General features: G+C 49.1%; 1 protein-coding gene across 1 annotated transcript in view; it reads right to left on the bottom strand.

Annotated features, from left to right (window-relative positions):
* Positions 1-9,239: 9,239 nt before the first annotated feature.
* The window catches only part of Atp2a2 (ATPase sarcoplasmic/endoplasmic reticulum Ca2+ transporting 2), a 47,763-nt gene continuing 30,763 nt past the window's right edge, over positions 9,240-26,239 (bottom strand). The window contains 16 exon segments of the mRNA XM_032887019.1: positions 9,240-10,033; positions 11,573-13,095; positions 13,179-13,296; positions 13,760-13,893; positions 14,115-14,200; positions 15,063-15,265; positions 15,577-15,797; positions 16,240-16,575; positions 17,421-17,639; positions 17,716-17,838; positions 21,156-21,287; positions 21,910-22,012; positions 22,777-22,828; positions 22,831-22,864; positions 24,467-24,931; positions 25,901-25,986. Coding sequence (XP_032742910.1) covers positions 12,823-13,095; positions 13,179-13,296; positions 13,760-13,893; positions 14,115-14,200; positions 15,063-15,265; positions 15,577-15,797; positions 16,240-16,575; positions 17,421-17,639; positions 17,716-17,838; positions 21,156-21,287; positions 21,910-22,012; positions 22,777-22,828; positions 22,831-22,864; positions 24,467-24,931; positions 25,901-25,986 — 2,585 coding nt within the window. The 3' untranslated portion in view covers positions 9,240-10,033; positions 11,573-12,822.

Below are 26,239 nucleotides of genomic sequence, written 5' to 3'. Positions count from 1 at the left end.
TTTCAGAGCCTCTGTCAGTGCAGCGAGAGTGGGCCACGCAGTCTGGTGGACACATTCCAGAAGCCTGCACTTGGGGGCAGAGGCAGACAGTTCAAATGCTGGGCTGCACGGCAAGGTTTGCATTGAGAGACATAAGTGGACCAGGCCTCATAGAGCGTCCGTGAGCCTCAGCGTCCACACGAGCCGCCCTGAGCCGCCTCAGGCTCCCATGAGCAGCGTGTGGGCGGGGCTTTTCCTGACTCCACCCCAGTCAGCGCCGAGAGAAGGCAGAATCCGGTCAGCCACAGATTGAACCCGGTCTACCCCCTGTCTTCATGCCAGACGGGATCCCCACAGGTCAGGGTGGATGCCCAGCTCCCTGCAGTGTGCTGCAGTTCCTCCCCTTCTGTGTGTCACTCATTGCTACCAGGAGCCAGTGTGACCTCCATTCCAGCAGCACCCAGCTGGACCCCTCAGGTCCACCTTAGACTGAGGTGGGGAGCACCTCTCGGGTGTGAAAATACTTGGCCCCTCAAAGGATGGCGTTGGCTTTTCCATGGTCACAGCATCAGGATTGGGAGCCCTGTGGCTGTCCACTTGAACATCGTGCTCCTAAACCAGATAAAGTGAAGGTGTCCTTTAACTTGCGTGAGTGTCACGTGGACCTTGTGGCTTTACTGTGTCATAGCTGGGGTGAAGTGTTGGTCTCTCGTCACTCCCCACCCAGAGTGCTGGGGCAGCTGCTCTAGATGCTTCTGCCTGCAGCCTCTGACTCCGGGCCTGAGAATCCAGCAGCTCGAGACCCTGGCACAGCAGGCTGGCGGTCTCAGTCACTCACAGAGAAGAGACACCATGGGCAAAGCTGACAGGTTCATGGCAGGCCACCGGTGTGGCAGAGGCAGGCGGGTTCGTGAGGCTTGATACTTTATTTATCGTGTATTTTTGAGACCTTACTGTGTAGACCAGTTCTGGATGGCTATATTCTGATCCACAGGCAGGGCGAACATGGGCTGAGCATGGGTTTCCTCCAACATGGCCACACCTAATCAGCCCTTCTAATCCTTCCAAACGGCCATTTCCTGGGAACTAAGCGTTAAAATTTATGAGCCTCTGGGGGCTGTTCTTAGTTAATCCACAACAGATACCCTTGGTGCCATGCCAGCAGCTAATCTTCACCGCTGGGATCTGTAGCCCTGCCCTGCCCTTCCCATGCACTTCTCCCCACTGCTGAGTCTGCTGGGCCTAGGGTCTGGTACGAGCGATCCATCCACAGGGCCATGATGGCCGCACACCTGTTTCTGACCCTGCCTTGAGAACACAAAACCAGCTTCAGCTCTGCCCTCCTAGGTAACGTCTCACATGTGGGTGTGGTTCTCAGCACCACAGACTTTGAGGTCTGGGACTCTGGGCTGGGGAGTGGGCATTTTTGCTCTGCCCAACTTCCTGCACACTGGCCTTGAGCCCGCCTTCAGAGAGGTCCTGGAGCTCCGCCCTGTAGCCATTCGTGAGTGGGGGAAATGGGCCTTAATTGGCCTCGCCTGTGGCATCTGGGTCTTAAAGCTTAAACCCAGCTCACCTGGGGCAGGCCCAGACCCGTAGCGTCACTGCTGCTGCCAGAGTAAATCCAACACGGTCAGTGCAAGCTTTGCCGAGACCAGTTCTCAGGGCCACATCATTTGCTGATGACAGACACAGGCTGGACTGGACATACACCTCATCATGGCCTCTGGGGAAGCCGCTGAGGTAAGCATTGTGTTCAGACTTTCCACCCTACCCGGAGCCTCCTTCCCCTGGGGCAGAGGGTGCGGCGTTAGCTGCCACCCCTTTCTTGGGGAGGTAGAGGGGCACAAAGGGCTGGCTTTGCCATCAAACTTCCTCCATACCTGGGTCAGCAGTAGACACGCCCAGCGTGCTTGGGGGCGGGGGCCGGGGTCAGGGCCAGGGCCAGGGCCGGGGCGTGGGGTTTGCCTGGACTCTTAAATGTTCCTCATTGGCAGAGCAGAGAGTTTATTTTACAAACTGCTCAGCACCTACAAGTCCATAAAGAATCCAGAACTTTATAAATTGCCTTCCTAGTGGCCATCAATAGGAAATGGCGATTTCTAAGGAACAGTATCAGTCTGATGGAAAAGGTGGCCATGTGGAAAAGTCTGGTGGACCCTAAGTTTCAACACTCGGATCCACCATTCCAAATTGGGGCGGATGTCCAAAGGAATAAAAGCTAAGACAGGGACAATACACGTGTGTTCACCACTGACAAGAGGTGGAAACAACCCAGGCTTCCAGTTAAGTTTGTACACAGACCGTGGTCCAGCTGCGAAACAGTGGACTGTCATGGTCACAAAACTGAAACCTCGAGTGCACTCTGAGAATGTTCCACCCAGGAAAGGACCCAGTTACAGGACAGGTGATGGGGCTGCTTCCGCTCATCCCGAGCACCGGGCACGGACGCCTCAGTGCTGTGTGTGCTGTTAAGAATGTAGCTCGTGCCTGTGAAGTGCTTTGAAAGTAATTAAGAGTAAATTGGATATTTTACCCCTAAGTGTATAGAGATAACTTGTGATCCCCCGGCTAAACCATTAACAGTCTGAAATGAAACATCTGTGCCCACCACGCAGTCTGAAATGAAAACCCAGGCTCTGCCGGACCTGGATCTCGGCTGCTCTGTCCCTGGCTACGTTTGTTAGTGGTGTGCAGGGCCCTGGTGTGGCTGTGCTGTTGCTTCTCTTCAGCCTAGTCTGTGATGTCAGAGACACTCTGATCTAACAGCACCAGGACAGAGTCTGGTCACATTCTTGTGGGTGGAGTATGTCATGAGGTCATTGTGGAAGTTGGCAGTCACTCTCAGGTGACAGACTAGAACCCTTGGTGTCCCGGGACAACCCAACCCGCCCTGGCTTAGGGTTCACCAGGCATTTAATATATGGGCCTCTGGGCTGGCCCCAGCTCAACCCTGAGATCACATGATGTGGCTCCCGGAGCATGGTCCTCTGACCCATGATGCCTCTCACCCCCAGTGCTCTGGCATTGTCTTCTGGACAGTTGTCATGCTCAGCCTCGCTGCTCTCAGGCTGCCAGCCAGTCTGGCCAGGGTGGTGGTGTCTTGAGACCGGTTCTCCCGCCGCTTAGATCTGTAGAGCCTGTCTTTATAAACAGCCCTCTGGCGGCTTCTCTTAGCTCCCAGCTTTTCCTTCTTTGGATAAGTCCCTAGCAGAGTGTGGAGTGAGCCTTCTTGGAACTTTCCAGGGGGCTGGCCAGATGTCCACTCTATGAGAATATGGTAGCCCAGGCTGGATCTGTCCCCTTCCTGTCCTATTTGCATTGTCCCATCTCCCTGTAGGTACTCATTCTTAAACTGTAGGTTAGGGATTGAGAGCGAGGACCGTGTCTGAAATGGCGGCCACTCCTCACTGGTGCTGGGAGCTGGTGGTGACTGTTTTCTCAGGCCTGGCTGGGGCCTCAGAATACTTCCTTGTACCCAGCTCTGCCTAGCTCTGCCTTAGAGAAACTCATTCCTCCAAGGTGGTGCTAAAGTCAGTTCACGTGGCCTGAAGGTTGTGGCATGACTCCTGGATGTTTCTGTGTGGGGTAAGGCTTCCTCCTTTCGGGTCTCTGTCAGGGCCTTGGGTTCTCCATGCCTGTGTCCTGTCTGCCTGTCCCAAGTGTCAGCACATCCCTGGAGGCCTAGGCTAGAGCGTGTGGTTGGACCTTTGGGGTCGAACCTCCCCTGGACGTGAGTGTCCTGCATCTGTAGGCCCGGCCTGCTTTGGAAAAGGTTGATGCCCTTAGCCAGACCCGAGGCCTGCAGAACCTGAGGTTTGCAACAACTCAAACCAACCCCCCAGCATAAAGCAATGCCTCCGTGAGCCCACAGACAGCAGGGATTTACCTCAGGGGTTGAGTGGGAGCCAGGGAGAGAGCAAGACTCTGCCCCGAGGGTCAGGAGACTAGAACCCCTCACCCCGGCCATCAGAGGACAGATGGGGCCTGCCACCTCCAAGCTCAAAGCCACGGAGCACCCTGCCAATGAGTCCAGACCTACCCAGGGGATTCACGGTGTTTTCTTTCAGTTTATTTTTGGAGATAGGATCTCACATGTAGACCAGGCTAGCCTCAAACTCACAGACATCTGCCTGCCTCTGCTTCCCAAGAGTTGGGACTAAAGGTTGCCCTGCCACCCAGACAGTGCTTGTTCTTTAAAGATGTAGTTAGGTGAGATGCCTGTAATTTGGGAGGTAGAAATAGTGTTCTAGGTTGGGGATTTAGCTCAGTGGTAAAGCGCTTGCCTAGCAAGCACAGGGCCCTGGGTTCGGTCCCCAGCTCTGAAAAAAAGAAAAGAAAAAAAGAAAAAAAAAAAAGAGAGAGAAATAGTGTTCTAGAAATAGAAGTTCAGGGTCATCCTCAGCTACATAACAAATTTGAGGCCAGCCTGGGATACAGGAGTCCTTACCCACATACTCGGGTATCTTACTTCTGTGACTCTGGGAGCAGCCATACTTATATTCTCAGCTCTGTCCTTTTTGTGTGTGTTGTTTTTTGAGACAGAGTCTTTCTACATAGCCCTGGCTGTCCTCACCACATAGACCACCAGGCTGGCCTCAGACTCAGAGATCCTCCTGTCTCTGTCTCCTGTTTGCGGGGATTAAAAGCTTATGCCACCGGGGTTGGGGATTTAGCTCAGCGGTAGAGCGCTTGCCTAGCAAACGCAAGGCCCTGGGTTTGGTCCCCAGCTCCGAAAAAAAAGGAAAAAAAAAAAAAAAAAAGCTTATGCCACCAAACCTGATTTTGAACTCTGTCATTTATACATGGGAAAGAAGCATCGAGCTGTACAATGGTTGCAGATCAAGCACTCGGGAACTTTTCTACTCACATAACTGCTAATAGTTTTCATGGAGAAACAATCATTCTACACAGTGGGAGCATAGCTGGTCATTGAGGAGCCAGCGCTGGGGCTTTGCACAGGAACAGTGAGCAGAGTGACATGTTGGTCCTAGAGTGACATCTAGCTTGTGGGTACTTTGAGAGGAGTTCAGTGAGCCTGTCACATAGAAACCTCTGACTCAGGTCCTCCTAGGCCTCTCCTGCTGCTGCTTCCATGGCTACGGCTACTTCCATTCTCTCAGCAGCTCCCTTAGAACAGCAGCACTGATGTCCAAGCCAGAAATAAACTTGTCTCCTTGGCCTAGATGACAGAGGTCTCAGGTCACCTCAAGCCCATCTATTGTCCCAACTGAATTACGGTCTCTCTGAAACACCTTGTCACCTTGGTTAATTTTGTGCGGTCTTTCTAGGCTGCTGGAAGTCCCCTCAGGTGGCCTCACTGTCATTCCTGCAAAGGATCACTTCCCCTCCCCCAACCACACCCCCTTGCGGTGAAATATTTTCTGTGTTCTGAAGTTTCCTGTGTCTCAGCTCTGTTTTGTTTTGTTTTGAATCCTATCTGGAAGTTAAGATTCTTCCAGTTGTGGATCATGGTCTTTTACCTGTTCTGGAACATTCGCCATTCAAGGTGCAGTGCCATGGAAGTGTCTGATGCTCTCCCCTGCATCCAGCTGACCGTGGTCCCTGCTGCACTCCGGTTAGTGTCTTCTCATCAACTTCAGTTGCTGATCTGTCTCTGGTGCAACCCCATCACCAGGTCCATGATTTGTGTGACCACCTTTTTTCCATGCACTTTGCACTTTGGATCATCTTGAGGTTTTTGGGTGCTCATCAGGAATTTTTTGGAATTTTGTCAGATGATTTCCTGGTAATTGGCCTGAGGTATGAAGCATTCTAGGGACCAATGGTGCTTGCCTCAGGATGTCCCCACCACTGAGGTGTTTAATCTGCTTGCCTGGCTGAAGTGGCACCTGCCCGCCCGGTCTGTGCTTTGTGGCCTTCCCTGCCCACACTGTCCAGCCTCCTTTGGGAGGGAGGCTGCCTTCACCACTGCTGGCGAATCTGAGCCACGCAGCTCTTGCTGTGTCCTTTTAACCTTTGTTCACGCCAATGCCGACCTGTGATTATTTGCACCTGCACTTGGTTGGCCCACGCTGTTTGGAACCTGCCATGGAACGTGGTCTTAGGAAGCCTGAGTGGGAGTAAGCGCGATCCCTGCTGCTGGGTGGACATTCTGTCAGGAGCCTGCGGTGCTCAGTGTGCTCGAGCTGTGGGTGGAGCTAAGCTAGAGCCATCCATGCCCATTCAATTAGTGACTCGATGGTTCTGACATCCTCACCCCAACCCCGATGTCTTTGTTATCTGCTACCTGTATCCTGGAGCCCTTTGTTTACAACCATTGAGGCAAGGAATTAATTTTTGTCACCTTTAAAAGATTTTACGTGGGGGAGGGGTGGTTGAGTCAGGCAGTGGTGACTCGTGCCATTAATCCCAGCACTCAGGAGGCAGAGGCAGGCAGATCTCTGAGTTCCAGCCAGCCTGGTCTACAGAGTGAGTTTCAGGACAGTCAGAGCTACACAGAGAAACCCTGTCTGGAAAAAACCCAACTCAAACAAACCAAACCACTTACGTTTTGGCTTCATGTATGACTGTGCCCCTGTGCACGCAGTGCCCACAGAGGCCAGAAGGGGGCGTTAGATAACCCAGAACTGGTGCGCTCTCTCTCTCTCTCTCTCTCTCTCTCTCTCTCTCTCTCTCTCTCTCTCTCTCTCTCTCTTCTTTTCTTTTCTTTTCTTTTCTTTTCTTTTTTTCAGAGCTGGGGACCGAATCCAGGGCCTTGTGCTTGCTGGGCAAGCACTCTACCACTGAGCTAAATCCCCAACCCTACTCTGCCCCTCTTTAAGAAAAAATTGTGTGCACATAAGCACAGCACATGTGAAAGTCAGAGAAAAACTTAGAGGAATCAGTAATCTATGTGAGATCTGGGAGTCAAACTCAGGTTTTCAGGCCTGGCTTTAGTCACTTCTACCAGTCGAGCCCTTTTTTCCATTTGGTTTGGCTTTTAGAGGCAGGGTCTCGTTCTGTAGCTCAAGCTGGCCTGGAACTTGTGCAGCACATACTCCAAAAATGTCCGAGCAGCCTTCCGCACGGGCTGTTCTAGGCAGAATGAACTGGAGGACTTGTCTTTTTCCATGGTTTATGTTCTACATTCGTGGTTCCCAACCTGTAGACTTTGGCCCCTTTGGGGTGTTGAATGAGCCTTTGACAGTCTCTCTCTTTTTTTTTTTTTTCGCGGAGCTGGGGACGGAACCCAGGGCCTTGTGGTTGCTAGGCAAGCGCTCTACCGCTGAGCTAAATCCCCAACCCCTTTGACAGTCTCTTAAGACTGTCCTGAATATCAGATATTTATGTTATAATTTATAACACTAGGGAAATCAGTTTATGACACAGTGACATTAATTTTATGGTTGGGTGTCACCACATGAGGAACTCCATTAAAGTGTTGCAGCAGTAGGAAGGTTGAGAACCGCTGCTCTAGATCTTATTGGTGGCAGCCAATTATTTCCAGCTTTTGCAAGCCAATAGTGTAGTGGGAAGCCAGGCACGGTGAGCCCACTTGGGAGGTGGAGGCAACAGGAAGGGCAGGTTCAGCTGTATACGGAGTTTGGGCTGAGCCTCTACCTACACAACTAAAATGGATTCTTCATGTCTGAACATATTTGGGAAACTGCAAAGTGAAGTGTTGGGTACGGGCACTTAAAAATAGATCTGAATGAGTTCGGTCCCCAGATCCAAAAAAAAAGAAAAGAAAAAAAAAAAAAAAAGATCTGAAGCTGGGCATGGTGATGCAGGCCTTTAATCCCAGCACTGGGGAGGTAGGAACAGCCTGTGAGTTTGAGGCCAGCCTGACAGTTTTAGACCACAGTATGAGACTTAAAGCAAAACAAAACAAAAAACACTGGGGCTTGGGGATAAGCAACCCCCTCAAGAGTGGCCAGACAGGGCAATACCAGTGTAGAGTGAGTGCTTCTTTGTTCAGTGTATGAGAATCCGTTGTCCTGACTCTGGAGTGGAGTGTTAGATTTTAATCACCTGCCTTTAGGCTAAGATTGTTGTCTTTGGTCGTTCTCTCTCTCAGGCTTTCAGGACGTGCCAAGAAAGGCCGAGCTTCCTTCTTGTACTTGAAAAATATGAGGATGTGAGAGCCTTCGTTCGTGGTGAGGCCTCACCTAAGTACACACACTGTTGAGGTCCTAGTGATGTGGGTGCTGGGTCTGTGTTGACCCTGAATTCCGACTCAAGCATCCAGGTCTCTTACAGCTCACACTTGACAGTTTTGCTTGTCCCCTGCTAACTGCTGTAGCTTTCTGTGAGGCCTAGAGTGGTCGTGAAGGGCTTTGGGCCTCTTAGGTGACACCCACATGTTCTCCAGGGGGCCTGCACTCCCAGCAGCCATGAAAAACGCACAGCTGACACAGAACAGAACCCTCGCACACTTCTAAGGCATTTTCTCCCGAAGTGTAGTTTAGGCTTTAAAGCCTTTTGATCCATTTGTACTAGATTGGGCCAGAAGGATACAGAAGTGTTTCTTTCTGCCAACGATAAGGGCTCAAGTGGCCCTCAGACAGTGCTTAGCATACTTCCTCCTTGATCCATACAAAACAACCTATTATTAAAACAGTGGTCTTTGAAGTTATTAAATGTAAAGAACGGGATGTCTGTGCTGGGCATCTGTGATGCATGTACCTTCCAGCACTTGGGAGGCAGAGACAGGTGACGTTCGTTCCAAACCAGCCTGGTCTCTAATGAGACCCTGGCTTTGTTCATTCTGAGAAATTTCTCCTTTGAATCTGAGCTGAACTGTTGGGGACAGTGGTCTTATAATTCTGAAGGGTTTTGAAGAATTCGTTTTTTATTCGGAATGTGGGCAGATGTGGAGGGCAGAGGACAACTTTGTGGATGGAGTCGGTCCTACCATGGGTTCTGGGAATCGAACTCAGGTCTCCAGGCTTACCACACGGCAAAGGCCTTGACCTGCTGAGCCATCGTGGCCCTTGGTGTTGTCAAAAAGCTGTTCTATTCCAGGAGCTGCCAGGACCACTTTAGGGAATTTAGAGCCTCATTTGAAGCCTAGGCCAGATGGCAGTTTAAGGGAGAATTCAGGATCCCTTCAGGTCTACTTCAGCTGTCTCCTGTTTTAAACAGAAGGGCAGCAGTCACTGTGCCTCTGAGGCTGCTCATGTACAGAATCTTCTACTGAGTGGAAAGGCCTGTTCTGCTGAACGCTCTGCTTCCTGCCTGTTTAAGTACAAAGCTGGTCTCCCAGGAGAGGCCCCGGTGCCCGTCCCCACCCTCCTATAAACCAGCCACCGCTCTGCTGAGGGTTTATCGTAGAATCGATTTATTTACCTGAAATCATGTCTGTGCGATACCTGTTAGCAGCACGGACACTGACCTCTATTTACAGACTACAGTCAGACATGCACTGTGAGAAGCTGTGAGGAACTGAACCGACGCGGAGCACTTTATTACGATAAATGCACACAATACTTGTATTGCACCAACATCTGTCTACTGCTTCTGACTTCATTAAATAAGTTACAATAATACAGTGTGGAACAGCTGGCTGCACACCGAGGAGAACAACTGAAGTTAGGACCGGAGGCCTAGGTTGTAACCATTCAACAGCTGTAGTGTTTTAAATGAATTTATAAATAAGCAAACTGTACAGGGCCAATTAGAGAGCAGGTTTCAATGTCACTGTAGCGCGATCTGGCCACTTACAACTGAAGGCATGCATTACACTATCATACAGTTATAGAGGCTACGACATTTTGCAGAGAAATGTGGAGACTTGGCTGATGGCTTCTGTTCTTGGATAAGGGTTCAGAACCTCATTCTTCTTGCAGCAAAGAAACCGACTTCTCTGGAGAGGCTCTCCGATTCCTTATGCTAAATTGTACACTTGTTATTATTTTGACTCAACAGCTAAAACCCCACTGGTAATACACATTTCCTCCACATCACACAGCGAGCTGGGGACTGTTCTATTTCTCTTTCCCCAAGCTCAGTCATGCAGAGGGCTGGAAGATGTGTTGCTAACAACGCACATGCACGCACCCGAACACCCTTACATTTCTGCAATGTTTAGGAAGCGGTTACTCCAGTATTGCTGAAAAGGAAAGAGAGAGGAAATCAGCTTTTTGAAACATAGAGCAATGTTAGAACAACTTCCCAAGACACAACAACAGGGACAGATGGACAGAGCACTATTGGGTCTAGATGCAAAACCAGCATTTCTGACTAAGTGTCCCAGGTGCCCAGGCACATCTAGAAGCAGTGGCTTGGTGTCTGCCCTGGGCCGCCTCCTATCACCGGCTCCTAAGGAAGCTCAGGAGACAGGAAGTAGAAGGCATGTCAGGGACGAGGGCTGAGAGCCATGCAGAGGGTGAGTGAGGCAGGTGGAGCAGTGAGTGGCATGGCACGGGAGGGAAGGACTTCCTGCTCCCTCCCCGTTCTCTATGGTAGCCTGAAAGGCTTTCTTCTCAACTGCAGGCTTGGTCTTGATGGAGTTTGGTAGCTCACGACCAAGGGCACCCATGCTTCTTGGCTCATAGGGCTCTGCAGGCACCAAGCCAATGCCGTGGCCTTGGATGTTCCTGAGGCCCGAGTCCCTAGCTTGAGGATGCTGTGGTAGCAGTTGCTGTGAGGTGGCCTCAGCCTTAGCCCTGCTAGCTCTCTGGGAAAGGCACCCCCTGAAGTCTGCAGAGTGGGCTGCAGGGTGGAGCCTTTACACTGCTTTGCTCAAGAGTCCATACAGGAAAAGCTCAAGGCTGAGCTCCAGGCTAGACTGCCCTAGTGGGTTGGGGATGACACTGACAGTAAATGCTGTCCCTTCTTGAGGGTGCTGGGTGAGGGGCAGGGCTGACTACATGCAGCAGGCTGCCTGTGCTGTTAGCCTTGGTCTATTAGGCCAGGGGAGGTCACGTCAGCCTTGCTTGTGGCTGTGGCTGGAGGGGTCAGGGCAGCAGTGATCTACTGTTGGTGTTGAACAGGTCCTCTCTGGACACTGTCTATACAGCACCATCAGGGAGAATTAGCTCCTTTAGGGGCCGACTCATGTGTAGATGTCACTGAACTAAGGACCACATCAGAATGGCTGACTGGTCCAGCCTCCTGGCAAGGTGTTAGGGCCCAGCACTCCACCATTCTGACTTCAACTCAGCTGTACTCTGCCGTGAAGGCTGCTTCCTGAGAATCACTGCCCCTGCAGCAACCAGAGGCTCCTCAGAACCCTTAGGGAGGCAGCATCCCCAAACCTCTGCACACCAGAGGCTTGAGGCATGTCCTCGAAAGATGACAAAAGTCACCTATGCAGGGGCAGCGATTTCCCTGGCTTTCCTCGGCCTGTGCCATGGTTCGTGCCAAGTGTCAGTTTGGTAATAGAGGGAATACATACAGCTCCTTCAGCCTGAGATCAGCCAGGGCACAAGACCCTCCTTCCCATAGCTCCCAGGAATCACTGTCCTGGTCAGTGTCTACACTATGGTAACCTGCGCAGCGAGTGGCTGACATCCCTGTTTCCTTAGGAAGTGGCTGCCTGGTGGACACAGGCGCCATGCAGCTCACTGGACCAGGGCCATGTTTCCTATTCAGTGGCACCATCTGTACACAGGCCACAGCACCCCCATCCCACGGGGCGGATACTCACGTTAGTTGATGGATGTTGGAAGGCATTGGAGGAAAACACCACAGTTAGGACTGTTAATGACTCACACTGCCGTTAAGACTGACCTTGAACATGCGCAAACGTCCGGTCAGTCGTGGTGGTGGTTAGTGCCATATTCAAATAAAAATATTTCTATACAGTTCATTTGGTCATGTGCTATTTACAGATTTTACAAAACACACACACACATACACACACACACTTGCCCTTACACCAGCCTACATACACCAGGCCAGCAGAAACTTGAGTAAATGTTTGTCACATGACGATCGTGCCTGTACATTATAGATAATCCCTACTGTGCAGCAGAACACGTTCTTCTCAGGAACAGGAAACTAAGGCTCCGAGCTGAGAAGCTCAGGAATTTGAACTGATCATAGGTAGTTCAAGGCCATTAAGAACAAGACAGTTATTTTCCTCTGTCCATTTAAAATGTTTTATTTTTCTTTTAAACTAGATTGTGAAGTGCCACTGAATAGGCAATGTTGGCAAAACAATGTCTGTTACAATAAAATACATTAGACATTTAAATAAATAACCTTAAAAACTAGGCGAAGGGACAGAACCCAGTCGATTGGATCTGGAGCAATGTTTTCTGCACAAGCGAGACAGGCAAACCTCGTGGAGACAGATGTAAACAGAACCATCAGACCTACAGAAGCAGCCGAGCGGGCCGGGGTGGGCTGGGGGTGACAGAGGCTGAGGGTGCAGGGAGTGGCAAACCAAAAATACTGACTGAGGTAGCAGGACTCTGCTCAGTGCAGAAAAATTGGCTTATGAATAAAAATTAGACTGTGATACCAAATTAAATCCAGAGAATCATGCAAAAGACACAATACATGCTATTTAGTTTTTTCTTTTAAAAACCACACACATTCATTTCCTAAGTCTGCTGCCAATTAACTTGCTGACAATGTCTGCTGGCTCAACGATCTTTGTACAAGTATGAGTATGAAACAGAACACTGTACATGCTTTTTTCATCTACAAAAAAATATCTGCATAAAATAGTGTTAGTTCTCTGTACATGTCAATGGACACTTTAATTATGTGTATAAAAAAAAGGAAAATCTTGTCCCACTGGAGTCAGAAAAAGCAAAACAAAATCTAGATATGAAACCTCCTTCACCAGCCAATATGTTCATGTGAAAATTCAGCAGAAATAGACAGTTGCTTTAAACAATAAAAAATTAATTGATTAAGTTAAACATCTTCTGCATGTAGCGCTGTCAGTCAAGACCAGAACATATCACTAAAGTTAGTGTCTGTGCTGTAGACCCAGACCACCAGGGGCATAATGAGCAGCACAAAGGGCCAGGAAATGCCGTCGGTGCATGCCGACAGGGAGCAGGAGGATTTGGTGGCAGGCTGCACACACTCTTTACCAGGCTCCAGGTAGTTTCGGGCCACAAACTTGAGCGTCTCGTCCATGAGGATCACAGGCAGGGAGATTTTCAGCACCATCAGCCACTGGGTCAGATTCAGCGGTGTGATCTGGAAAATGAGCTGAGACAAAGAAGGCCGTGTCAAGCTTCTGACCGCACCTGAGAGGAACCGCACAGACCCAGCCTGGGGTCACAATGACTCACTGGCAAAGGTTCCACGTAGAGGATCAAGAAGTGAAGGGACATGGACAAGCAGATGGAGCCCACGAGCCAGATGTTCTCCCAGGGGGGCATCCGCAGCAGGGACTGGTTCTCAGACAAGCTACAGGGGAGAAGAGAGGTGACCTCAGAGGTGAAGGCATGTGTCCGTGACACGGAGGGGGCAACGGGTTAGTGACGCGGCTGTGGTACTGCCTGCTGACCTAACTCTAGGATTCCCGGGGGGTGGGGTGGGGTGGGGTGTGGTGGTGAGCTGTGGGCTTTGGCACCGCAGGCAGGCCCATCTTGGCAGGCTCAAAGCTGGTGATGACCAAAGACAGAGCCATTGGAAACACCGTCCGTGGCTTTGTCAGATGGAGCCTCTTATGCTCCACTCCCTAGGGTGCAGGCTTAGTTGACACTGCTGGTCCCATTCACACACTCTGCCACATTAGGTGTCCATGATGGTGACACCCCCACTGTCTCCTGGAGACAATAGCTTAAAACTATGTCATTTTCTGGAAGGGAAGAGCTATCAGCCATGACCCTCACAGACCCTAGGACCTTAGCCCACAGGACTCCCTCACCTGTTGAGGGCATTGCACATCTCTATGGTGACTAGGACAGAAAGTGCCATTGTCATCGGATACGGGGACTCAAAGATTGCACAATCCACTCCTTCGAAGTCTGGGTTGTCCTCCTTACACTGCAGGAAATGACTCTGCAACAAAAGTGCAAACATCCCGGTCGGCTGGGAGTATTTCCCAAATCTCCACACCAAGTCCACGGCCAGCACCAACACAAACACAGCGAAGCCCTGGGTCCTGGAGCTACTGAAGAAACTACTGTTTGAGCCTAAGACCATCCCAAACCACAGAAAGACCAAGGGCTTACAAGAACTAACTCTACTACACAGGGGCTTAAATAAACGTGGCTAAATACCAGCTGGTAGAAGGAGACTCGCGGACCACCGTCAGCAGCGATGAACCACCACGCAGCAGCACCCACGGTGGCAGCGCCAACATAACCTGGAAACAAAGAGGATGTTGCTGACTTGGGGCTGCAGACAGCACTGCCAACTGCAGGCTAACACAGCCCAGAGCAGAGCGGCTGACTACAGACAGGGTCTCTGGTCTAAAAAGGAACTAGGCAAGCTCTGTAGTATTCGTGAGGAAACCTTCCTGCTGAGCCCACCTCACACCCTGCACAGTGTCCTAGAGCTACAGAGCTGGTGCAGGCTTCACGACAGACACAAGGTGGTGCACAGGTCCGTGCCATCAGATAGAACCAAGTCACACCACAGGTGTGATGTGACCTTGTTGGACACTATGTAGTTGCGTCATTCCAGCCACAGCCAAGACAGCCATTATAGCGCTGGCTCTCAGCCCTCGGCAGTAGAGTCGGGTCTAAGGCAGAGGCCATTCTGCACCAATTTCACGATGTCTGCAAAACTGAGGCTGGCTTATGCCATGGTCACAATCACTAACTGCGGAGCACACAGCTAACAGGAATTACAACGTGCATCAGGGCACTGCTTAAAAGACAGGGAGTTTTGTTTTTGTTTTTTCCCAAAGGGCAGCTGCTCCATGAGATAGTAAAGGCCAGAGGAGCTCCTTAACCTGAACGACTGTGACAGAAAATGGTACTAGCCTCTGCCAGTGGGACTCTTCTTGTTGCCTAGGTAATAACCCATTCAAATCTCAGCCTGGGGCTCTGAACAGGGGAGGGCGCTGGCGTGGAAATTTGTATCACTCTGTGAAGGGGAAAATATAAAAGTCTGATGTCTAACTGCTGCTTCTCTATACCCAGGGAAGGACAGGATGCTCAACAGAGGCTTTTAGTGACCTGCACCGCAGAGCATCCTCCCACACGAAGGACAACTGTACTCACAGCCAATAGCCAGGTATCGGAAAAAGAGCCACCCGCTGATGAGCGGTTCTTTTGGGTTCCGTGGGGGTTTGTTCATGATGTCCAGATCTGGAGGATTGAACCCCAGCGCAGTGGCAGGCAGACCATCCGTCACCAGATTGACCCAGAGTAACTGGACAGGAATCAAAGCCTCAGGAAACCCCAGGGCTGCCGTCAGGAAGATACTGTTTCCATTTGAGGGAAGAAGAGAAAGAACTCCGTGAGTTTTGGAAGTGTGGAAGTCGTTTCTCTCCCCAAGCCAGGAGCATCAGACAACATCTGTCAAAGTTCATATGAAACTTAGAGGACCTAGACTTTCTGTGATCAGCAAAGAAACTAATTCCCGAGGTAAGGAGCGTCAGCTGCAGAGACGCCCAGACTTCTCTCCTCTCGGGCTAACAACCCAATCTGCCGTAACAGGAGCAGCAAACTGAAACGCTCGACATCCCAGCCCCAGCCTTTGAAGACAGCACAGCAGCTGCAGTCAGACACCCACCAGACCACCTCCCCCACGTTGGATGAGATGAGGTAGCGGATGAACTGCTTCATGTTGTTGTAGATGGCGCGCCCCTCCTCAACAGCGGCCACGATGGTGGAGAAGTTGTCGTCGGCCAGCACCATCTCAGAGGCCGTCTTAGCCACTGCAGTCCCTGAGCCCATGGCAATCCCGATTTCCGACTTCTTCAGAGCGGGCGCGTCGTTCACACCATCACCAGTCTGAAAGGGAAGTCAGCTGACTCAGTCACCGCCCACGCGCACGCCTCGGGCAGGGGCAGGCTGATGCACAAGGAGCGGACAGAGCAGTAGCTGGTGTCCAACACTTTACCAAGAAAATATAAGAGCAGCCATGTGAGCTCACCAAAGAGACGCAGAAAGGAGGAGCTAAGGGACTGGACACCTGCTTATAGTGCCTAACACCAACACTCAAAACTCAGCCATTTGTGTGTGATCACATAATTTAAGGTCATCACACAACTCAGACACATGCTTGAATAATGAGTATTTTTTATACATTAAAAAACATGCCATTTTTGGTTTAGTTTTTAGGCACAGGATGCCACTAGGTAACACAGGCATGCCTCAGTCAAAATGCTGGGATTGTAGGCACAAACACTGTTTTCAGTACCATGTAAACCACTGCCCATGTCTAAAACCTTACCATAGCTGTGATCTCATCAAAGGACTGCAGGAACTCAACGATCTTAGACTTGTGGGAAGGTTCAACTCGAGCAAAACAACGGGCATTTAAGCAGGCGTCTCTCTGGGCTGAGGGGCTTAATTCATCAAACTCTCGCCCTGTAAAAGCCTTTGATGTCACATCCTCATCCTGCCCAAAGATGCCAATGCGGCGACAGATGGCCACAGCAGTGCCTTTGTTATCCCCAGTGATCATGATGACTCGGATGCCCGCTTGCCGGCACAGCTTCACAGAAGAGGCCACTTCGATCCTGGGAGGGTCCAGCATGCCCACACAGCCAACGAAAGTCAGGTTGGTCTAAATCGAGAGAACCATGTGAGTTCAAACAGCTCACTTCCCCCACAGGAGAGCCCAGGCGGCTCCCTCTCGCTCTAACTGAAGCTTGACATTTGCTCTTTCTGCTTGTCCTTGGTTGCACCAAGGGCTCACTAGACACAGTCCTGACACTTGCAGTGTGCCAGTCTTCTGCCTCAGCCTGCTGCTTCCACGTGGGCTCTGGTCATGCTAAGCAGTGTTGGACAACCGAGCAACACCCACATCAAATCATTCTGGTCTAAATCCTCACATTTAAAAATGCATCCATGGGGCTGGGATTTGTGGTAGAGTGAGAGCGCCAAGGGGGTTGGGAACCAAAAAAAAAAAAAAAAAAAAAAAGTGTTAAAGATTTGGCTCAGTGGTAGACTTAGGAAGTGCAAGGCCTGGGTTGGTCCCCAGCTCCAAAAAAAAGAACCAAAAAAAAAAAAAAAAAAAATGCATCCATGGAGTGGGGTGGGGAGGAGAGAGTGGGGGGTGGGAACAAAGTGTTAAAGAGTCAGACTTAGAGGCTGGCAGTGTCAGTGCCACAGCAAAGCTGCTCCTTCTGGTGAGGATCTTCCAACCCTGATATCGCATTTTGGTCTAAGGAAGAAGTGGAAATCACTCACTTTTCACCAATACTTAATTTTTTTAAGGTTTGCGTCAGGCTTTACAGGCGTGTCTGAACTTGTCTTGATTATTCAGCTTTGAAAGCAGATTTACTAAATCCTTAACTATTTCTGTTTGAAGCAGCAATCCAAACAAGGGTGACTCCTGGGGCCTGGCTAGGGACATCTGCCTGTCCTCTGGCAGCAGAGGCTGGACAGTGACTGTGCAGGTGCAGGTACCTCATATTTGATGAAGTTCGCAGAATCTTCCAGGTGCATCTCCTCTCTCCTCAGCGGGTTGTCATGAGTGGCCAGAGCCAGGCACCGCAGTGTGTCGCTGCCACTGCCCCACTCCCGAATGACAGACATAATCTTCTGTTTGACACCAGGCGTCATGGGGACCTTGGTACTTCCAACTCGGATGTGGGTGCACCTGTCGATGACACCCTCAGGAGCGCCCTGAGAACGGGAGACTCGGGTCAGCAGCTGCAGCTGCTGTTTACCTGGTGAGAGCGGCGGTCTGTGCAGCACTTGCCTTCACAAACATCTTGCTCATGGACGTCCGGCTCGGTTTGTTTGGTGTACAGTAGACGGACATTGATTTTCTATCCCGTGAGAACTCTAGAGTGAACTCCTTCTTCATGAGCTGCTTTATGACCTGGAGAGGATCAGAAGGAACACTGTGGGATTACTACTCCTAGACGTGCTCCATCTGCTCGGACACTCGGGCCTTCCCTGCCCGCTCATGTGTGTTCACCTCGCTGCTCTTCTGGAACCTACATGGGAGTGAACAAGGCAGCAGCAAGCCCTCACCTTCGTGAAAGTGTCCTCTGGTCTGGGGATAGATCAGAACACAGACAGACTGAAGGCCACAGGGGGAAACTGCAGGAGGATAATGGAAGCTTTCAACGCTGGCTGTTAAGAACTCAAGAGTTGCAGTGGTGTTACTGCCTATAATCCTAGCAACTGGAGGCCAAGGCAGGAGGGGTTCAAGGGTTGCCCCAGCTACACAGTGATAAAGAATTTCTGAAAGGGAGACAAGGAACTCCATTTCATACAGTGGCAGCTAGCTGACTAGTCCAATGGCACAGGGTGTGGGTCCAGGGTACGTGTGGCAAAGCTTTGCAGTCACACTGTTCTGCCAGTGAGGTTCACTAAGTGTTTTCTGTGGGTGCAGCAAATACATTCTTCTGTATTATAGAGCGCTTTGTCATGGCCCCATCAGACTCAGAACATTCAAAGTATTTAACATTATATAGTCAAAGACATCATGGGGGTAACTAGACACAAAAATGGCCAGAGATTAGGAGTAGATATCTAATTCCTGGTAGGCCAGGGGAGATCAAAGAGACCCTGGAAGAGAAGCCAAGCCTGGGAGACACATAACTTCAGAGGGAGCAGAGTGGCAACTGTCAATTCCTTCGCGCACTCAGTAGCCTCCTGCTGACTGACTGACTACTGTCCCGTTTATACATCATTTCTTATCCAGCAGCCACAAAATTGTTTTATTCAACTTCATAATGGCTGGTCTCACAAGGCCACAGCAAGCCGAAATAGAGTTAGAGAGTAGAACGACAGCTCTAGTATGATGGTCTGGAGGTGCACAACCGTAGGTCCTGGACAGGCGGGGTTGCCCATGCTGATGCTGGCGGATGGCTCTGCTCAGGCTGAGGGGCAGCTGATACAATACCCATGGCTGCGTCCTGCGTCCTGCACCACTGACACTGAATCACCTTTGGCATTAGGATTATGCAGGATGAGTGAGTTGAGAACTTTTTTTAAACAAAATACTTTGTAGATTTAATGTTTTTAATTAAGCATTTTTAAAAATTCCTTATGACAGTGCTGAAAGTTATTAGATGACCTGTCGACTTTTCATCTGTTTCATCTGTTGAGTTTACAGACAGATTGTAACGGCTTTGGAGAGAGCTTAAACTCAGCCTCCTCAAACACATGCCGAGTTGTAATTCTAACTCTACAATCATTAGTTTTCAGTTTAACATTCTTCCAACCAAAACTTGTCGCAGTGACTTCTAACTCTCTGTCCCCTCTGTGAGATGGTATCTTGATAACTAAGTAACCCAGGTTAGGTTGGCCACGAAAATCCTGAACATGGCAACCTAGAGGAGGAGGTGTGTCTGCGGCAAGTCACAGCCAACCTGGCAGGAAAACCACTATGGCAAAAACCTGAGAGAGTTAGACACACCACACCCACAGTTAAGAGCAGAGAGCTGGGCTGGAGAGATGGCTCAGAGGTTAGAGCCCCGACTGCTCTTCCAGAGGTCCTGAGTTCAAATCCCAGCAACCACATGGTGGCTCACAACCATCTGAGATGAAGTCTGGTACCCTCTTCTGCTGTGCAGGCAGAACACTGTATAAATAATATAAGTAAGTCTGTTAAGAAAAAAAACCCGAGAACGAATGCACACGAACTAGTGCTCGACAGTTTCTAGTTCTTCCACTTGAATTAATTCAAGAGAATCCCTAAATGCCAATCTAACCTAGACAGCTGTTCACTGATGCTCCCTCCTGCTGACGACAGTGCTAACCAACAGGCATGAAGTAACCTCTCTGAAAACAAATCCAGAGGACTTGATAGCCCAGTGCCCACTTCAGTATCATCGGGGGAGTTGGCTTTTTCTTTTTTAAATATAGTCTGTGTGATTTACTGAGCCCTGCTTCGTAACAGCAGTATTTTCTACTTTGAGTCATCTCTATGCATCTGAAAATGGTAAAAAGCACCCCCAGCCTCAACTAAAAAATAGGAAAGAAAAAGAAAAACAGTTGTGGTGCTTAGGATTAGGAGGCAGAAGCAGGCAGGTTTCTTGAGTTCTGGCCAGCCTAGTCTACAGAGCAACTTCCAGAACGGCCTGGGCTACACTGAGAAATAATGTTGTGGAAGAACAAACCAGAAAACAGAACAAAAATAATAAAGACAAAAACGGTAAAAAATAGTAAACACGTTTTGGTGATTGTTGTTCAAATGTTCTGAATTTTTGTTGATTTTCCATCACAGCAGTTATTAGGTTGATTTCTAGGATAGACTAGGACCCCCATTTTATAGCTCTGTTTTTTTCATTTCTCAAAATGATGTTTTAGTGTTCATTTTTTAATGTACATTGGTGTTTTGCCTGCACGCATGTGCGAAAAGGTCAGATCCCCTGGAAATGAACCTGGGTTGATCCTCCGGGACAGCAGCCAGTACTTTTAACCCGAGCCATCTCTCCGAGACCTCCCACTTTAATCTGGTCTGTGCACCGCACATGCCGGGAACATGGAAGCCAGAAGAGGCAACCTCTGACCCTCTGGAACAGGAGATACAAAGAGTTCTTTGCTGCCAGGTGGGTGACTAAGGAGCAGCCATCTTAACCAGGGAGCTCTGGCTCCAGTCCAAACCCAGACTGCTGCCCGTCTGTTTTGTGACATTTAACAACTATAAACAATCCCCACCGATGAGCACAAAGTCACACGAGGTCTCGATGACTGGGCAGCGGAGGCAAGAGCTGACTGGAATGGATTGGAGAAACCAGAAGTGAATGCTACTCCACAGTTGTTCTCAGTGAGCTAAACAAATGGGGTGTCGATCAAAGTTAGGGCAAGGGACAGCTCTAAGTTTAAAAGCATACAATTCACTCTCTGTGCTGCTGAAGGGCCAGCAGAGACAGGAAATGAAATGCAGGCAGGGCTAAGGACAGTTCACTTGCAGCTTCCTTGGGAAAGGCAGCCCTAGCGATGCACCTATGACAATTCACTAATGATTGCTGGTTTTTTGATTTTTTTTAAAGTGATTTAGCTGTTTGTCTAAGGAGAATGTCATTCTACAACTTTGCATCCTGAGTGCTAGGACTATAGGCACGAGAGACCATCTTACCTGACTGACTATCAGGAAGAACAACCGTGCAATCAACAGAGGAATGAAGGAGGGGAATGTAAGTGGTCCGGCTAAGACACAAAGCCCCAAGCTCAAATACTGACCGAGTTGCAGGCGTTGGCGCGTTCTATTTTAGAAAGTCCCTTCAGCTCCGTGTCGAATACATTCATCTTCTCTACCAGGCACGTGAGAGCAGTCTCTGTGGCTTCTCCAACTTTTTCATACACACCCTTCGCCTGCATTGTCAAAAGAAGTCAGTGTCAGGAGAGTAGCTGTCCTCCCGTCCATCCCAGAAAAGACAGTACCCATGAGACATTAAACTGAGTCATTAACTGTTTTCTCATTTAAAGTGCTCGATCTTTCCAGGTCGCTGTTTATTATTCTAATGAGTTAGCACTCTCTGGCAGCGGCCTAACTTGAGAAGGAAAGCAAATAATTGACCCCACTATTTAACTTTTAAAAGGTTCCTCTAGGTTATTACTCTTTACTACCACCACCAAAACAACCCTTTAAGCTTCAGACTGTGCTCCAGGATACACCACAATCCATGTTTACAAGTACAGTCCTCACCCTCACGCTCAGAAAGACTTGTAGCCCAAGCCCTTTCTGGTCCTTACAGGGTGCATCAGCGGTCAGAACATCAGGACACACTATTTATCTTAGTCAAACAACTGCAGTCCCCAGCTGCAGCGCTATGAAGGGCACCTGGCTTTCTTCAGCCAGGCCACATGGATGAGAAATGGGAGGGTGGGGGGGGTGTCATCAGGAACTTAATCTTTCCAAGTACAAAAGATGGCTTTTTAAAATTCCACTCACCCTACCCTTGAGCGGGGTCAGGACATTTACGAGGAGTCTTACCTCATTGTAATCCAAAGCAGAGTCATTACACAGAGCACAGATCGTTGCTAACTCTACAAGCCCGTCATACTGATGGCATTTCACTGGCTTGTCATCTTTTTGCCTATTAAAAGAGAAAAACATTTCTGGATCATAGCTTGCCTCAAACTCAAGATCAAAACAAAATAAAAACCCGTAAACACTTCTCTGTGTGAGAGGCTGTGTGCTACAATGCAGCACACATGCAGAGGAGGTCAGAGGACAAACTGTGGAAGGTTCTCCTTCCGCCACCAAGGTTCCTGAGATGGAACGCCCATTGCCTCGCCTACAGAGAAAGTGCTTTTTAACTCTACCCCATCTGTTTGAAACTAGATCTCACTTTCTATCCCAGGATGGCCCTGAACTCTGTAGGTATGTAACAGCCCCCCAAGGGTAAAAATATGGGTTTAGAAAGAACAAATCTAAACAGACTCAGAAAGCTTGAATGAGCAGAAATTCTCATCAAAGCCCCACTATGTACTCGTAAGTGGAGAACAATTCAGCAGAAAATCTAGGCTTCAAAAGACATTGTTTCAATAAAACCACTAACTCGGCCAGTCAGCCATCCAGCAACAGTTCCTCTGCACGTCTAAGAGAGCACACCTTTGAGACAGGTTCTCCCAGAGGCCAGGCCAGCTACAATCTTGTGACCTGCCACGTTGACCACCACCGTGGCACTCCCTGCTATTTCAGTGCTTCAAAGCAAGGTTTCCGTATCCTAGGCATACTTTAGATCTATGACCAAGCCATGCTTCTGTCAACATCAAGGTTTTCTAGATCCATTCCCCATGATGCTCTAAACAACCAGTCACTACAAGGACAGATCCCAAGATGACGAAGCTTACTCACACTTCTCCAATGGGTGCATAGGTTGATCCAGTTATGGTAAACTCATTAAGGAACAAGTATCACCTTCCACTTTGTCCAGAATGAACATCTAAAAGGAAATACAGATTAAAAGTCTTTATAAGATATACAAACAATGATTCTTTGTCTACAGTGGAAAATCCTGTCATTTAAGAGGGTGGTTTAAGCTAGATGGCAGCGTGTAGGCCTTTAGTCACATCATCCAGGACACAGAAGCAGGCAGAACCATGTGAGTTCGAGGCCAGCCTGATCTAACAAGTTCTAGTTCCAGGAAGTCTAGGGCTACACACAGAAACCCTGTCTCCAAAAAAAAAAAAAAAAAAAAAGTCTGAACAACGCTCCCCCAGTTTCACCCTCACACGGCTGCTCTTATTCAACACTCAGAACTGAGACAGCCTTCAACCTAAGTGTGATGCAGTCTAGGATTACCCAAATACAGAGAGGGACTCGGAAGTCAGCAAATGATCCTTGTCTTAAATGCTTAGAATTCTCTATCAAGTAGCTGAGAGGACATCATTACATAGCTGTGCTTTAAACACAGGCATAGAGGTGGAGGAAGAGGAGACTCACAGCTCAGGGTCAAACACTGAAGCTAAGTTAGACGATGCCGCAGTGCCTGGTGCACTCTGCAGCCAGGCCCCAGGCCAGTGTCTGTCAGCGCAGGAGCTGCTTGCCCCCTCCCCCCCCTCTTCCTTTTGGAGACAGGGACTCAGCTCCAGTTTTGGGATTAAAGGTGTGCACTACTGTGTGTGTGTGTGTGTGTGTGTGTGTGTGTGTTGCTCTCATTTTCTGTAAGAAAATCTAACTTGACTCTTTACTGAAAATTTGACCCTCACAACATCACTTAAGATTCTATTTTTCAGCCTCAAATAGGCATATGCCATTAACACCTAGCTTCAATTCTTTTGCTTTCTTCCTTAAAATGCGATAATGGCTCATTTAGCCCAGTCTAGCCTCAAACTCACTGTGTAGCCAAGGATAATCTTTGATCTTGCCACCTTACCTGCAGGACCTGTGATTACACTGTGGGTCACTGGGCCTAATTTCTTTTTTCTTTTTTTTTTAAAGATGTATTTATTTATTTATTATAAGTACACTGTAGCTGTCCTCAGACACACCAGAAGAGGGCATCGGATCCCATTACAGATGGTTGTGAGCCACCATGTGGTTGCTGGGAATTGAACTCAGGACCTCTGGAAGAGCAGTCAGGGCTCTTAACCACTGAGCCATCTCTCCAGCCCCCCTAGTTTCCATTCTTACAGAGCACAGTAAAAGGTTTCTTATTTTACTTCAAACAATGTTCTAACAAGAGAAGAAAGCAAGGCTAACCTGACAGAAAATGACAACTTATAAGCAAGCATCTGCTGATGTGTGTCTGGGAGAAACCATTTCGTTTAGTGTGGAAAGAGCAGCTGACTTCAGCAGCAAGTTAACTAGTTTCCTCTGGAACACATACATCTAGAGACAGGATGAGACCTCTAGTTACTTCTCTAATAAAAATTTGTAAGTTTTATAGCTATTCTATAGTTCCCAACATAGTTGGAAAGTATTAATTTTTTCAACATGTATTTTTGTGTGTCCAGAATACATGCAGAGGTCAGAGGATAGCTTTCAGGAGTTAATTCTCCCCTTCCACCAAGTGGGAGCACCACAAAGGACATTCCTTACTCACCCTGCAGACGGACATCTGGTTTGTGGTAAGTGTGCCGGTCTTGTCTGAGCAGATAACAGAGGTACAACCAAGGGTTTCCACAGAAGGCAGACTTCGAACAATAGCATTTTTCTTTGCCATCCTTCGAGTTCCAAGAGCCAAGCAGGTGGTGATGACAGCAGGCAAACCCTCAGGGATGGCAGCAACAGCCAGGGCCACTGCAATCTTAAAGTAGTAGATGGCACCTCTGATCCAAGAGCCACCATGAACTGGGTCATTGAAATGCCCGATGTTAATGATCCAGACTGCAATGCAAATGAGGGAGATAACTTTGGAAAGCTGTTCCCCAAACTCGTCCAGCTTCTGCTGTAGGGGTGTTCTCTCCTGTTCTGTTGCAACCATTTCATCCCGGATCTTGCCGATCTCAGTATTGACTCCAGTCGCCACCACCACTCCCATAGCTTTGCCAGCAGCGATGTTTGTGCCCTAGGGAGAAGAGGGAACTCGTCATAAGGTCAGCGGCATATCAAATACTAACCGCTAGATCGTCTGGACTCCACATGGTACCTACTCACTCTATACTACTGGGGAAATTTCATTATCAGCTGAAACAGACAGACAGACACGCACGCGCTTTCACCTAGGCTCACACGGTGTGCCACCCTTGCTCTTTCCAAACACCCTTGCTCTTTTAAATCACAGACCAGCAGCATCAGCAATGCCCGCGGGGTGTGAAAAGCACCCTTCCTAGGCTTGATGACTTTCCTGTTACAAATGGAGTTTTAAACAGGTTTGCGCTAATCATTTCATTGCTGGCAACTGAAACAAAAAATCCAGTCCCACACGCAGCCACCATTTTACAGTTTCCAGTGGGGCTCATTTGCTTTGTGGCCAGTGCCTTCAGCAATCGCTGTTTTGTCCCCAGCTATGCTGGGTTTTTGACAGCTGACACACATCATCTTTGGAATAACTGGGTATTTTCTGAAGTCTGGTCACTCAGAGAGGCCAGTGAAAGAAAAAAAGAGAAGGAAAAATCAGAACGTTGGGATGTTGGTGGCTTGAGTGAAAATGGCCGCCATGTACTACAGGGAGTAGCATTACTATGAGGTGTGGTCTTAAGATTTCAGAAGCTCAAGCCAGGCCTAGTGCCTCACTCTCTCTTCCTGCTTCCTCAGGATCCAGATGTAGAACTCTTGTCTCCCTCTCCAGCACCACGTCGGCCTGCGTGCCACCGGACTTCTTGCCATGACAGTAATTGGCTAAACCTCTGAACTGTAAGCCACCCTTAATCAAATGTTTTCCTTTATAAAAGTTGCTGTGGTGACGGTGTCTCTTCACAGTAATAGAAACCCTAATTAAGACAGGGACCATCTCCAAATAAAAGTACATTCTTAGGTGAGGACCTGGGTTCACCCCCAGGAAACCCTACCCCCAGCATCTGATGAAAATACTCACAGAAAAGAGCATGTTCTTTTTGTCTTGATTAACAGCTCGTGGGTCAGGGACAGGGTCAGTATGCTTGATGACCGAGACAGATTCACCTATGCAGGTTAGCAGACAGGGTGGTTAGCGCCATCTGAGGCATCCCCAATACCCCCCATCCCCACTGTTTATCACTGCCAACGTGAGTGGGTGTGGGTAACATATAATCCCAACACACAGGACCTGAGGCAAGGAAAGATGCAAGTTCACGGCCGCCATGTGCTATGTACACATCTAGTTTGAGGGATGAGCAACACAATGAGACCCAGTCTCAAAACAAGTGAAAAAGTACATACTCACTGCCAACATGGG

Source organism: Rattus rattus, chromosome 16 (assembly GCF_011064425.1).
Source record: "Rattus rattus isolate New Zealand chromosome 16, Rrattus_CSIRO_v1, whole genome shotgun sequence".
Classification (NCBI taxonomy): domain Eukaryota; kingdom Metazoa; phylum Chordata; class Mammalia; order Rodentia; family Muridae; genus Rattus; species Rattus rattus.
This window is presented reverse-complemented; position numbering and strand designations above follow the sequence as displayed.